Here is a 12,311-nt window from a genome sequence, read left to right on the forward strand (position 1 = left end):
GGAGACGCATCGGGGGATGAGTGGCTGGTAACAAGGGTTCTCTCATTTCAGTGGCAGTGGCCACATGTCTACGTGCTCAGCTTCTCACGTTGTTTGTGTAGTTTGGCCTGTCATATCACGGCTCTGAATCCATGGATTCAACAAACCTCAGATAGGAAATATTCTCTCAAGAGAATATTACATCTGGTAGTTCCTGTGGTGGTGTGTGCCTGTACTCCTAGTATTTGGGAGGTTGAGGCAGGAAGACTAGAAGTTCAAGGTCAACCTCAGCTATGTAGTGAGTTCAAGGCCAGCCAGGGCTATATGAGCTCTTGTCTTAAAAATAATTGTACCTGTACTATGCAAGTACAGACTTTTTCCTTATCATTATTCCCTACATAACAAAGCATGACAACTCTTTATATGACAATTACATTGCATTAGGTATTTGAAGTTATCTAGCGGTGATCTTAAAATATACATGAGGATATACATAGGGTATATGCAAATATTGTCTTTTTCTATAAGTGACTTGGGCATCCCAGATTTTGGTATTCTGGTAGGGAGCAAAGGGTGCCCTACATCACTGATGCTCTGGAACAACCACCTCCATTCATTTTCCATGATAAATTGTGTTGCAAAGATGAGGTTATCTGTCATCTTAGTTCATGATGATTTTTTTCTACATTGCGAGGTAGTTTTTAATCACAAAAGATTTTTTTTTTCTTAGAGCACATTACTCAGTGAAGGAAGTCTGGTGTGACCATGGAGGAAGGGGGGAAATCAAGGAGTTTTGGACTCTGATCCATGGGTTCTCAAACTTTGCTCCAGAGATCTGAACTACCATCATTATGTAGGACTGAAATCCAGGTCATCTGACTCCCCTGGTACCTACTGAACACCTGGAATGAGAATCCTGATCCTTGCATTTTTGCACCCCCACCCCAATCCCAGGAAATGGAAAGAAATTTTGGCAAGCCACTGATTCGTTCTGTCCTCACCCCACAGCTACAGGCAAACCCAGTTTGGCAGAATGCTTGTTTTGGTAACATAGTTAAGAAGTTGCTACCTTCCCAGGGTTAAACAATTAATCTACCTTCCCAGGGTTAAACAATTAATCTCTGCAAGCAAATGAAAGTGATGTCTTGAAATATGATTCAGGAAATATTACCAAGCCTTGCACCAAGACTGAGTGAGCTCCAAGTCAGCCAGCCTGGACTACAGCCCAAGACCCTGTCATTCTCTAAGGCCCCAAAGCCAAAATGGTGTTATTTCTGACTGCTAAATGCTACACTGTTCCTGCATGCCCCTTAACATGAGTTCATCTGGACGCACTGTAAACTGTGTTTTGCAAGTATTTGCTTCAAACCGTCTTGCAGTCAGAAGGTCTTTGCGGTTGACTTTTGCCTCAGCAACATTAGGTTCAGCTCCCTCTAGCTCATGCGTGATGCCATGGACTGGTGACCACTGGGGCCTTTGAAGTTCTGCATGTTAGCTCTGCCCCCACCCACACTTTGACAAGAATTTAAAATAAAATAATGCTTTGGGTTTCTCAGATGAGAGATAACAACTTGTTCTGTTGTTAATTAGATAAAAGGGATAGAAAGCAAAACTGATTGGCCCCAGGAGGATGCTTTTCCCTAGAGGACTTCATTGGAAGATGTTTGAGTTGTGAAAGAATTGTTGTTTTGGTTAAAGATGGGCTTTGGAGAGGTCTTCTTCCTTCTCTTTAGAGCCATGATCATCACAATTGAAACATAAACCAAAAGCATCTTTTCTAAACCATCAGTCAGCCTGGAATGGAGTTACCTAATTGATTAGACAGAGCAATTAGGGACGTCAAAGTCCTCTGCTTTCTCAGCTTCAAAGTGAAAACCCAATCCCTACATTTTAAGTTAAGAAGGAATCCCTGAGTCATTGTTTTCCTTGCATAACAAAGGAGCCAAGCATGGGGGCACGTGTCTGTCATTCCGGCAGTCGGGAGGCTAATGCTAGAGCATCTAGGGTTCTAGGCTGGACTAGGCTCCTCCTAATGGCCCTGCCACAAAATCAAACCAAACCAAACCACCTAAACACGTCCTTCCAAAGAGAAACCCAGGACCTGATTCAAGTTCACCTCATTTTGTGAGCCCTTTCTGCCTGGGTAACTCGACACCCTCAATGCAACTGCATTAAATTTTCAGTCAGTTCTCCCCCAGCCACGCTTCCTGTGCCCCTTTTTGCTATTATTTAACTTTATAATCTGGTGTTTCTGTATGAACCTGCGCCTTCTCTAGCTCTTCCCTGAGTAAAGAATAATGATTAATTGGGGATGAAAAACAAGTCCCAGAACAATTATGAAAGCACAATGAAGCGTGCCTCAGAACTGCAGCTCAGCAGAGGGAAGGTGCGGGAAAGCCTGAAATCTTCCACTAGTTGCCTCAGCTTGCCTGGAGGTGTTCCTGCACTTGATCCTTTGTGTATTTCTGGGCAACAGGATTAAGCCCAAACTGTTTGTTTTGCTTTTGCATAACACCCCGCTCTTTTCTCCCTTACAGTTGATTGGGTGGGGCAAGCAGCAATTTTCTGAGCGATAGGCCTTTATCTTGTTTTTCTCTGCAGCTCATTTCTCTTTTTAAAACCTTTTATTTCTATTTCGAGATAGGGTCTCATTAATTGCCCAGCCTGGCCTTGAACTTGTTATCCTCCCTGCTTTAATCTCTAAAGTGCTGGGATAACAGGACTGTAGTAGGTTCCAAGTCTTGCATGTGTGCTCTCCGTGTTGTACTAGGCATTGAACCCAAGGCCTTATGAGTACTGGACAGATGCTGTACCACTGAGCTCCATACCCAACCCTCAAAAAGACTTGTTGGCTAGTGTTCCCCACATAAGGGGTTCTGTCTGCAGCAGAGAGAATGTCTTTAAGGTGGCCCCAGGGAAGGGCAGGCATGTCTAGCCTGATTCATTGACTAGTTCAGGAGTAATTGCTCTCAAAGAGAGGACCAAGGGCATGGTTGCTAAGCCTGCGGGTATCAACTTTGTTCTTGACTCTAGGAAGGCTGAGACCTCCCTGCTCAACAGCCAAAAGCTCACAGTGTCCACTCTGGATAAACACACTGACTGCAGTCTGTTCAGAAGGAAAAGAAACAGGCAGCTAGCAGCCTCTAATACAATAACCAGGTTCATCAAACATTCTCCTACAAGGTTTTTTAGTTCAGGACCCAAGAATGGGGAATTGGTCCAAGAGCAGACAAAAGAGGAACAACAGCTGTATTTTTAAATACATGAACAGCCCCACTGGTGTGGCACTGGATTAAATTCAGAAGCATTATGTGACTTTTTATTTTGGTCAGTGTCTGTACTTCTTAATAGAGTAATGCCATTAATGTTTATCTCTTCAGTCTGTGTAAATCTGAACTTCCATGTTATTGGCCAGTTGGAGAGGGGAATGAGAACAGATTTACTTACCCTAGTTATGTATCTGTATACTTTGTCAGGCTGCAGCGGTTTCACTGTTCATTCTAAGCCACAAGGCTTCGCCAAAACGAAATTACTGATGCCAAAATTACACTCTGTGTTAGACACAGCAGACGAAATAACCTAATATTTAACAGGGTTATTTTTGGAAAGGGGATGAAGCTGGAGATTGAACTGTCCCTTGCCATGGACCAGAGAAAACACTGGAAGAAATGGGAGCCGCTTTTTGAAAAGGCTGCATTTTCTTTTGCTGCTGACCTAAAGACCCAGGGGAGGACTCCTTAGAACATTTGTTTGAGGCAGGTGCAGAAAGAGGGTAATAAGGGGGAAGAAAAATAATCTGCAAGCAGAAAAACAAAACATGTAAATAATAAAAGCTGGAAGAGTGAAACTCCATCTCAGGACAGGGCACGCCATTGGGCTGGAGTCTGGGTGCTTTGAATCTCAAGTCCTTGTAGGAAGGGATCCGCTGGCTGGTCTGGTCTACCAGCAGACTCTGCAGAGGGACACTGAGAACTGAAGGGCTCTCTTTCTTCACAGGCTGGCATAGAAGCTCATTTTCCACTGGGAGTCAATGCACAGGGCAAAGACTCTGACTTGTGAAGTGCAGACACATAGATTAGGAAAATGGAAAGGCAATCGGCAGCCTAGAGGATGCTTAAAACTGCCTCTAAAGTGTGTCGTGCAAAGTTGGGTATGGGTGAAAGCCAGCACTTGGGAGCTAGAGTCAGGAGGATCAGGAGTTCAAAGCTAACCTCTGCTACCTAGTGAGTTCCAGGCCAGTCTGGCTTGCTTGAGACCCTGTTTTGTTTTGTTTTGTTTTAACGTAAAGTCATGGAAAAGTCCAAGAATGGAGATCGTTAAGCCCTTAACGCTGTTTAGATGCAAATCCGTAACGTTGTTTGTAGCCAGGAGCTCCCGTTCTGCAAAGCCTTCAGGTTTCATCCAAATGAGAGGGTATAGCTTACCACCTGCTCACTAGACCCCAACATTCTGTAACACCAGAGCAGATGCCTGAGTAAGAGGAGAGGGGTTCATGTCAAAGTCGCCCCCCCACCTCTGCCGTGTCAAATCCCCTAGGACCGGAACTCCTCCCCCTGGGAGCTCTTGTTTTGGAAACTGGTGGGGTGGGGCTAGAAAACATTACAATGGAGTGGGGCTGGAGGAGGTGTGCTTTTATTTCAGATTGTGTCATTTGAGCGGACTCTCCCGAAACTGCAGCTCACAGAACGGAGGCTGTGTTAGATCCCCTGGGTTGTTAAGCTGGCACATCCCGGAGAGTAGGCAACAGAGCAGGCGAGAGAGGCAGTAGAGGAGGGCAGGAAGCCGCACGCCTAGCCCGGCTCATCCCTTCAACTTTGGCTTTTGCTGTGCTGATTGTAACAGGAGGAGGAAGGACTAGGAGAAACCCCCTGAGGAAATAGAATTGAAAAAGAGGTAGCAGTGCCAGTAAAACAGCCCGCAGACGCAAACGGGGAGGCCCAAGGAAGAGGAGGAAAAGGCTGGGCTCCGGCAACCTGCTGCTGGATTTTAGACAAAGGAGGTTTGAGAGAGGCGGGATCAGATTCTAATATCAGCTTGAGGCGAGAGCCAGCCGCTGAGCTCGGGAAGATGAAACGGCAGGAATTCACAGTGACTGGAGCATGTACCACAGCGAGAGCTCCCAGGAAAAAGTAAGTCTGGGAAGGGATTGGCGGAGCTTGACGGGAGCTCTGACATCTCGCCCCTCTCGAAGGCATGCCTCCGTCCCTGCGTTACCTCTTCGTAGCCTCTGTGACTACTGTCATCGTTTTTATTGTGCTGTACGTGTTAAGTTTTGGGGGACATCAAAGCTACCAGAAGCTGAACGTCTCGGACTCCGTGATGCTGTCTCAGGTGTGCGCATCCTTTATCAACGGGAAAACCCCTTTCCCATGGAGAAACAAACTGATGATCCATGAGAAGCCTTCTTGCACGGACTATGTGACCCAAAGCCACTATATCACAGCCCCTTTATCTCAGGAAGAAGTCGCGTTTCCTTTGGCCTATGTCATGGTCATTCATCACAATTTTGACACCTTTGCAAGGCTCTTCAGGGCTATCTTCATGCCTCAAAATATCTACTGTATTCATGTGGACGAAAAGGCAACCCCTGAATTCAAAGGTGCGGTGGAACAGTTGGTGAGTTGTTTCCCCAACGCCTTTATGGCTTCTAAGATGGAGCCCGTGGTCTATGGTGGAATATCCCGGCTCCAGGCTGACCTGAACTGCATCAAAGATCTGTCCACCTCCGAGGTCCCCTGGAAATATGCCATCAACACCTGTGGGCAGGACTTCCCCCTAAAAACCAACAAGGAAATAGTTCAGTACCTGAAAGGGCTTAAGGGGCAGAATCTCACCCCAGGGGTGCTGCCTCCAGCACACGCCATAGGAAGGACCAAGTATGTCCACCGGGAACACCTGAGCAAAGAGCTTTCCTATGTGATCAGAACCACTGCACTGAAGCCTCCACCTCCCCACAACCTCACCATTTACTTTGGCTCTGCCTATGTCGCTCTATCAAGAGAGTTTGCCAACTTTGTTCTCCATGACCCCCGGGCAGTTGATTTGCTCCATTGGTCCAAAGACACTTTCAGTCCCGATGAGCATTTCTGGGTGACGCTCAATAGGATTCCAGGTATGTGAGAGTCCGTGTTGCATGCATAGGAATGCCTGCAGGTCATCCTAGGCTGCATTTCAGGGGTCAACCTATTTTGGATGGAAAATATTCATTGAAAAAAAGAATGTGTCTGTGTTGAGTTCATGTAAACTTCCTTCTTATGAGTCCTTAAGGGGCCGGGCGGTGGTGGCGCACGCCTTTAATCCCAGCACTTGGGAGGCAGAGGCTGGCGGATCTCTGTGAGTTCGAGGCCAGCCTGGTCTACAGAGCTAGTTCCAGGACAGGCTCCAAAGCTACAGAGAAACCCTGTCTCGAAAAACCAAAAAAAAAAAAAAAAAAAACCAAAAAAAAAAAAAAAACTTCCTTCTTATGAGTCCTTAAACAATGCAATTTAACAATTATCATGTGGCACTTCCACTGAGTTAGGGGTTACAAGTCATGCGGAGAGCATGCCAATCAATATACAGGAGGTTGTGTGTGCATAGGTCATATGAAAATGTGGCACCATTTGATGTAAAGGACTTATATCCACAGGCTTCCATTACTCCAAGGAGCCCTGGAACCAGTCCCCTAGGGATGCTGAGGGGTGGCTGTGTTTAAAGGACTTTTGAAGTATCTGCTTCTTTAAAAAACAAAAAAAGGAGATAGAGAGAAAGACAAGAAAGAAAGAAAGAAAGAAAGAAAGAAAGAAAGAAAGAAAGAAAGAAAGAAAGAAAGAGGAATTAGGGATGTAGAGCCCTTGGCCTAGTCTCGCCCTAGTCCTTTAGCAGTGCTCGTGGTGCTCTCTGTGGGATCATTCCCAATCAACGCCTTCCCATGTGACGCTGGCAGCTTATGTCTGCCAGTCATCTCTTAGTACCGTGTTTAGTTTGTACTAGAAGTTCTTCTCCACAGATTCATCAGACTTTCTCTTAGCCCAAGATCTTTGCCTGAGCCGCCCTCCTGCCTCCCCCTAGAAGCACACAGCTTCTTTCTCACCCACCAGACCAAAACTCTCCAAGGAGGGCTACTCTGGTCAATTACCTGCCCCTTCCTCACGCACAGCCATGTGCCAGCACACTGCCCAGTTTTCCCTTTAAGGAGTCTCTATGTATAATGATCATGTAGTGATCTGCCTGAATTTGTTCCTGGTCTTTCCTATGGGAGCTCCATGAAGTTGAGGTCATTTTCTATCTCCGTTTGATTGCTGTAGCCCCAATGATTAGATCCCATAGTAAACGTTCAGTAAGTTTGTGTTAGATGAAACAGTGTAAGCAAGCAAGGGATGTGTAAACAAATGGGGAAACATGGGGCTTTACTATGTGTGGGGCCCTAGCAGACTGTGGAAGATGCAGAAGGCTGCGAGATATTTGGATGTATACAAGTACGGGGCTGGAGAGATGACTTAGCCCTTGAGAGCACATACTGCTTGCTCGTCCAGAGAGCCAGAGTTCAGTTCTTTCCCAGCACCCACATAGGATGTCCCAGCAACCATCTGTAACTCCGGCTCTAGAGATCTGACTCTGGCCTCCACAGCCACCTGCGCTCACATGCAGGTACTTGCACCACAGACACGCTTACATACGGGTAATTTAAGAAATAAATTTTTTTTAAAAAAAGAAAACCTTACATCTCACTTCATACAAATAATGAGATCCCAAGACACAGCCCCTTCTTTCTCAGCAAAATGTTTTTGCCTTTGATAATTGACAAGATAAGTTATTTTGATTACAGTTTTATTTATTTTGTGTGTGTCAGTGACAGAGTATGTCACGGCACAGATGCGGATGTCAGAGGGCCGTGTTCTATATCCCAAGAAACCAAACTTGATGACTTGTCCTCAGTAAGCCAACTAGCACAGCCGCATTAACAGTAAAAGGCAAAAAGAGATTTATGTCCTGTGGCCACAGTGGGAAGAGAGGATACAGGGCATCACTAGATCTCTTTAACTTCTTAGGGTACGTACTGTGACCCCCTAAGTTCAATAGTGAGGATGGCTTTGGAGAGTTGGCTTCCTCCTTCCTCCATGAGGGTTCTGGGGCTCAAACTTTAGTCAATCCTGGCAGCAGGTGCCTTAATCTGCTGAGCCATCTCACTAGCCCTGAATCATGCTCCTGGAAACGTATATAAAAACGTGGTAGCGTTTCTCTGGAAGGCAGCAGCACGCCCTGGACTCAGTGGAAAAGGCAAACGGATTGCTAATGGACTAGACAGCACTAGCCGGGGAGAGAAAAGCAATCATTGTTCTGCCACTGGGGGAGTGCCAAGTTGGGAATGCTGGTAAGCTCTCTGGGCAGCAGGGCCGGGCTGGCTGGGTAATAAACATACTCGTGTTCTGGAAAATACCAGGGGGTGTGGTCTCTGAATCCCAGGGTGACTGCCAGAGCCACCTAGCTTGGGTTCAGTGCGCCCTGTCATCTTTTTACCCTTGATCTGTCATTTCCCTTATTGGCGTGTCATTTGGGGACATTAAGCACTTAGAAGCTGATTTCCATATTTAAATATTTATCCCTTTTCTATTTCCAGTATTCTCCTAAAATTCATGAGAATTGGAGTCTGGCCATGTGCACTCTGGGTATGGTACTGAGTGAGATAAGGTCATTATGTGACTCTGACAAAGTAGGGCTTGTCACTTTTTGTAAAATAGCGAAAGAGATGGCTAGGCATGGCAGTATGTGCCTGTACTCTTAGCGCTTAGGAGAGGACCAGCAGGATGTGGCTTCAAAGACAGCTTAGACATATCAGGGTCCTGCCGCAGAAACCAGGGATGGAGGGATGGAGAGACGGAGGGAGGGACCGAGGGAGGCAGCTATGAGACTGAGTTTTGATTTTTGTGAAATATCTCTATTTCAGCAAGGGGTGAACAGTTTGACCCATGCCAAATCAGTACCGCCCCCCCAAAATCGAGAACAGAAGAACTTCCTCTCTCCCTCAGCCTCCTTCCTCTTTCCTGCCAGTCAATAGACAAAAGGAGAAGTAAAGAATAACCAGTGTCACCAGCAAGGTGACATCTACCTGCTATCCTAGTGTGTGGATGCCAGAGGAGGAAGAGACTCCCTTGAGCCTAGAAATTTGAGTCTAATCTGGGCATCATAACAAGACTCCATCTTAGTGGAGTGATCAAATATCAAATATCAAATAGTGATATTTCGTTTTTATTTTATTACATAAAGCTTGCCAGAAGATCAGAGAGTAAAACAGCCCTCCTGGTTAGCTTTCTATAGACCAGGCAGTGGTGACACACACCTTTAATCCCAGTAGCCATTCCAGTTTGCCATAGAAACTGGGCAGTAGTGGCACACACCTTTAATCCCAGCACGAGAGAGGAATATAAAATGGGAGGAGACAGCTCTCACACACAGTCTCATTCTGAGGATTCCTGGAGGCAGGGTCGCCGTTTTGGACTGAGGTAGAGATAAGAGCCAGTGACTGACTGTTTTGCTTTTCTGATCTTCAGGTTGAACCCCTATATCAGTCTCTGGGTTTTAATTAATTGTGCTACACCCATTTTCAAAATAGACTAATTTAGTCCAGGAGAGAAAACCTTTGTGACTGGAGGTCTGTAGTGTGGCTTGCTAGCTTCTACCTTCTCACAGCAAAGTAGAACCGTGAATAAAGTGTGCAAGTTCACCCATCTCCAGCTACCAAATAAGAGGTTCAGCCAGCAAGAGTCCACTTGTCCCTGCAGAAGACACACTGCCCAGAATATAGTACCTGGAGTAATCTGGGTGGCAGAGCTTGGAGCCTAGGGGCTCATACTGCCTGTTAGCTTCATGGACAGTGCTCCGTTCTTTGCAGGAGCTGAGGGAGACAGCTCCTCAGCTGAGCAGCTCCCCGTGGAGGAGGCCAGGGCAGCCCATGCCAATGGCCTGTCCACCCCAATTCTGCATGAGACATGCTACAGGATAATAGGTCACTTCCTAGGGTTCTGCCTTCTTTCTTTCTTGGACAGTTGGGAGAGTTGTGATTTACAGAGAAAGGGAATCCTGTTTGTTAGGTGTAGCATTCCCAAATTACTAGTGAATTCAATCACACACCGCTAAAAGTACTCTCCAATCTTCAAACCAATGTAAAAGTTGAATCGTGCTTGGCTAGCTCTGGCATTTGACTGTGGAGCCATCTTGGTGGTTTACAGTTTGGGGCGTGTGTGCGATTCTCTACTCCCAAGTAGCTTTTAATCACATTAACTCCGTGTTCAGCATTGTCACCTTCTGAAGAGAAGGGCTGTCCAGTGCCAGCTCTTGACGTGCAAGAACAGTGTTATTTCTTCCTTCAGAGCCATCACCCGCTTCTCTCCTGAAGACTTCAGAGTGTAAGCAGTAGTGTTAGGAAGAGGCTGCCCAAATGGATTCACTTCCCCAAAACGTTCCCAAGAGAAATATGAGTGAGAGGCTGAGCTGTATCTGATATGGTGTCAGAAGACGAAGTATGAATCATTTAAGAGGCTGAGAAAGGCTACTCTCAGAGGCAGCCCCGTGTCACGTGACATCACACGGCTCTTGCTTCCTTTTATCTTGAGTTGTCTTTCTATGGGGAGAATGGCTTGTTTCTCAGTTTTTGTTATAGCAGTAGAGGTGGTGTCTGGGTGGGGATGTGGCTTAGTGGTACGACACTTGTCTAGCCTATGCCATCCTCTGGGGTCCATCCCTAGCACAGAAAAACAAAAGAAAAAGTCAAAACAAAACCAAAAGAAAAAAAAGTGTGACTGGAAGTTATCTATAGTCTGTGAACTCACCCTCTTAAAAATTTGAGGAACTTGGGGTTATATAAAAATGAAATATGTAGATTAATTCCTGTACAAAAGAAGTATGAGAAAAGGAAACCACAAGCACCAGAATAATCTCTCTGAAGACAATGAGAACATCCCAAGATGATGATGCGTTCTTTCCAACTCTCTAAAAGACGTGAAGAAAAATGGTCTAAGGCAGGGAAGAACAGCGTGAGTCAGAATGAGAAAAGTGAAAGAACGGGGGATAAAATTGCAATGCTACTTTAAGGTAAGAGAGCTGGGACTGTAGCTTGGTGGTAGGATCCTTGCCAGGCAAGCAAGGCCTTGAGAAAAGGATGGAGGGGGGAGGAGGAAGAAGGGGGACAGGAGGGGAGGGATGGAGAGAGGGACAGAAGAGGAGGAGGGGAAAGGGAGAAGGAGGGAAGAGAAGAGGGAGGGTGATGGAAAGGAGAGGCAGAAGAGAATGGGGGGTCTGAAAGGGGGAGGGGAAGAAAAAGCAGAGGAGAGGCTCCTGGGGGAGGTGAGGGCTGGGAAGAAGTGGGTGGAGGAGGAGGTGAAAGAGCTGAGGGAGAAGATTATTGGGAGGAAGGGAGAGAGAGAGAGAGAGAGAGAGAGAGAGAGAGAGAGAGAGAGAGAGAGAGAGAGAGAGAGAGAGAGAGAGAGAGGAGAGGGTCAGGTAACTGGGAGATCACAAAGAGGTCCAAGGGAGCTCCAGTCTCAGGCCTCCAGAAAGCCAGGGAGCATACTTGTCATTCTGAAGTGGCTCTCTGAGCAGCATTCTCAGAGAAGGCCCAGTGGGACCCCAGGTTGCTCCGACACTAGGCAGTCGCGGGTGCTGAGGCACCGACTGCCTTGACACCCAGCACTTGCCCCGTTCTCACTGAGGGAAGTCACCTTGAAAAAGGACTCTTTTTCCCCTAGCTCTTCTTGTTCTGACATATTTTTGTTTGCCTGCCCATGACAGAGATCTAGAAGCCATGTAACTCTGTGTGGCCATGTAGTGTTGTATGGCATTTTGTTGTATTTGGAAGAGTGTGTGTGAAATGGATCCCCATCTATGGAAGTGTTGGCTGGTCTAGCTTTTCCACAGCCTGCTGGGATAGCTAAGTTATCTTTTCTCCCTTTAGGGCAGGCCAGATTCTAACGAAAAGGGCTTTTGCCCTTCTGCCCCCCTTCCCGCCCCCCACAACAGCCTTGTTTGTTCTTGGGAGTCCTTGCTCATGAGCAAGCTGACCTTTCTCTGCCATGATTGTTTCCGTCCCTAACAATGTTTTCATTTGCTTCTTTTCCGTTTTCTGCCCATTTGTATATGTATTTATTTTCAGTGCTTCTTTGTCAAACAAAATGGTCTCCACCTTAGAAGAGACCACATGATCCCATTTCCTCCTCGTATTTTAAATTCTAAAAATAACTTATTTCCTCCTTTGATTTATTTTGCCATTTTAAACTGTGACACATTCTTTGGGAAAGTGCACTCACATTTTAGGTCGCCAGTGACAGGCATTCAGCTCAAAGTAGCTTAAACAAATC

The 12,311-nt window shown here is 46.3% G+C and overlaps 1 protein-coding gene across 3 annotated transcripts in view; it reads left to right on the top strand.

The window, feature by feature from the left end:
- Gcnt2 (glucosaminyl (N-acetyl) transferase 2 (I blood group)) overlaps positions 1-12,311 on the top strand; it is a 90,084-nt gene that overhangs the window by 19,519 nt on the left and 58,254 nt on the right. The window contains exon 1 of one of the 3 annotated variants that reach the window (XM_057787577.1): positions 4,855-6,091. The exons of the other annotated variants lie outside the window; for them this stretch is intronic. Within the exon in view, the coding sequence (XP_057643560.1) occupies positions 5,173-6,091 (919 nt within the window). The 5' untranslated portion in view covers positions 4,855-5,172. Of the gene's footprint in view, positions 1-4,854; positions 6,092-12,311 lie in introns of those variants that run through there. 3 annotated transcript variants of the gene reach the window in all.

This window comes from Chionomys nivalis, chromosome 13 (assembly GCF_950005125.1).
Source record: "Chionomys nivalis chromosome 13, mChiNiv1.1, whole genome shotgun sequence".
Taxonomy (NCBI): Eukaryota; Metazoa; Chordata; class Mammalia; order Rodentia; family Cricetidae; genus Chionomys; species Chionomys nivalis.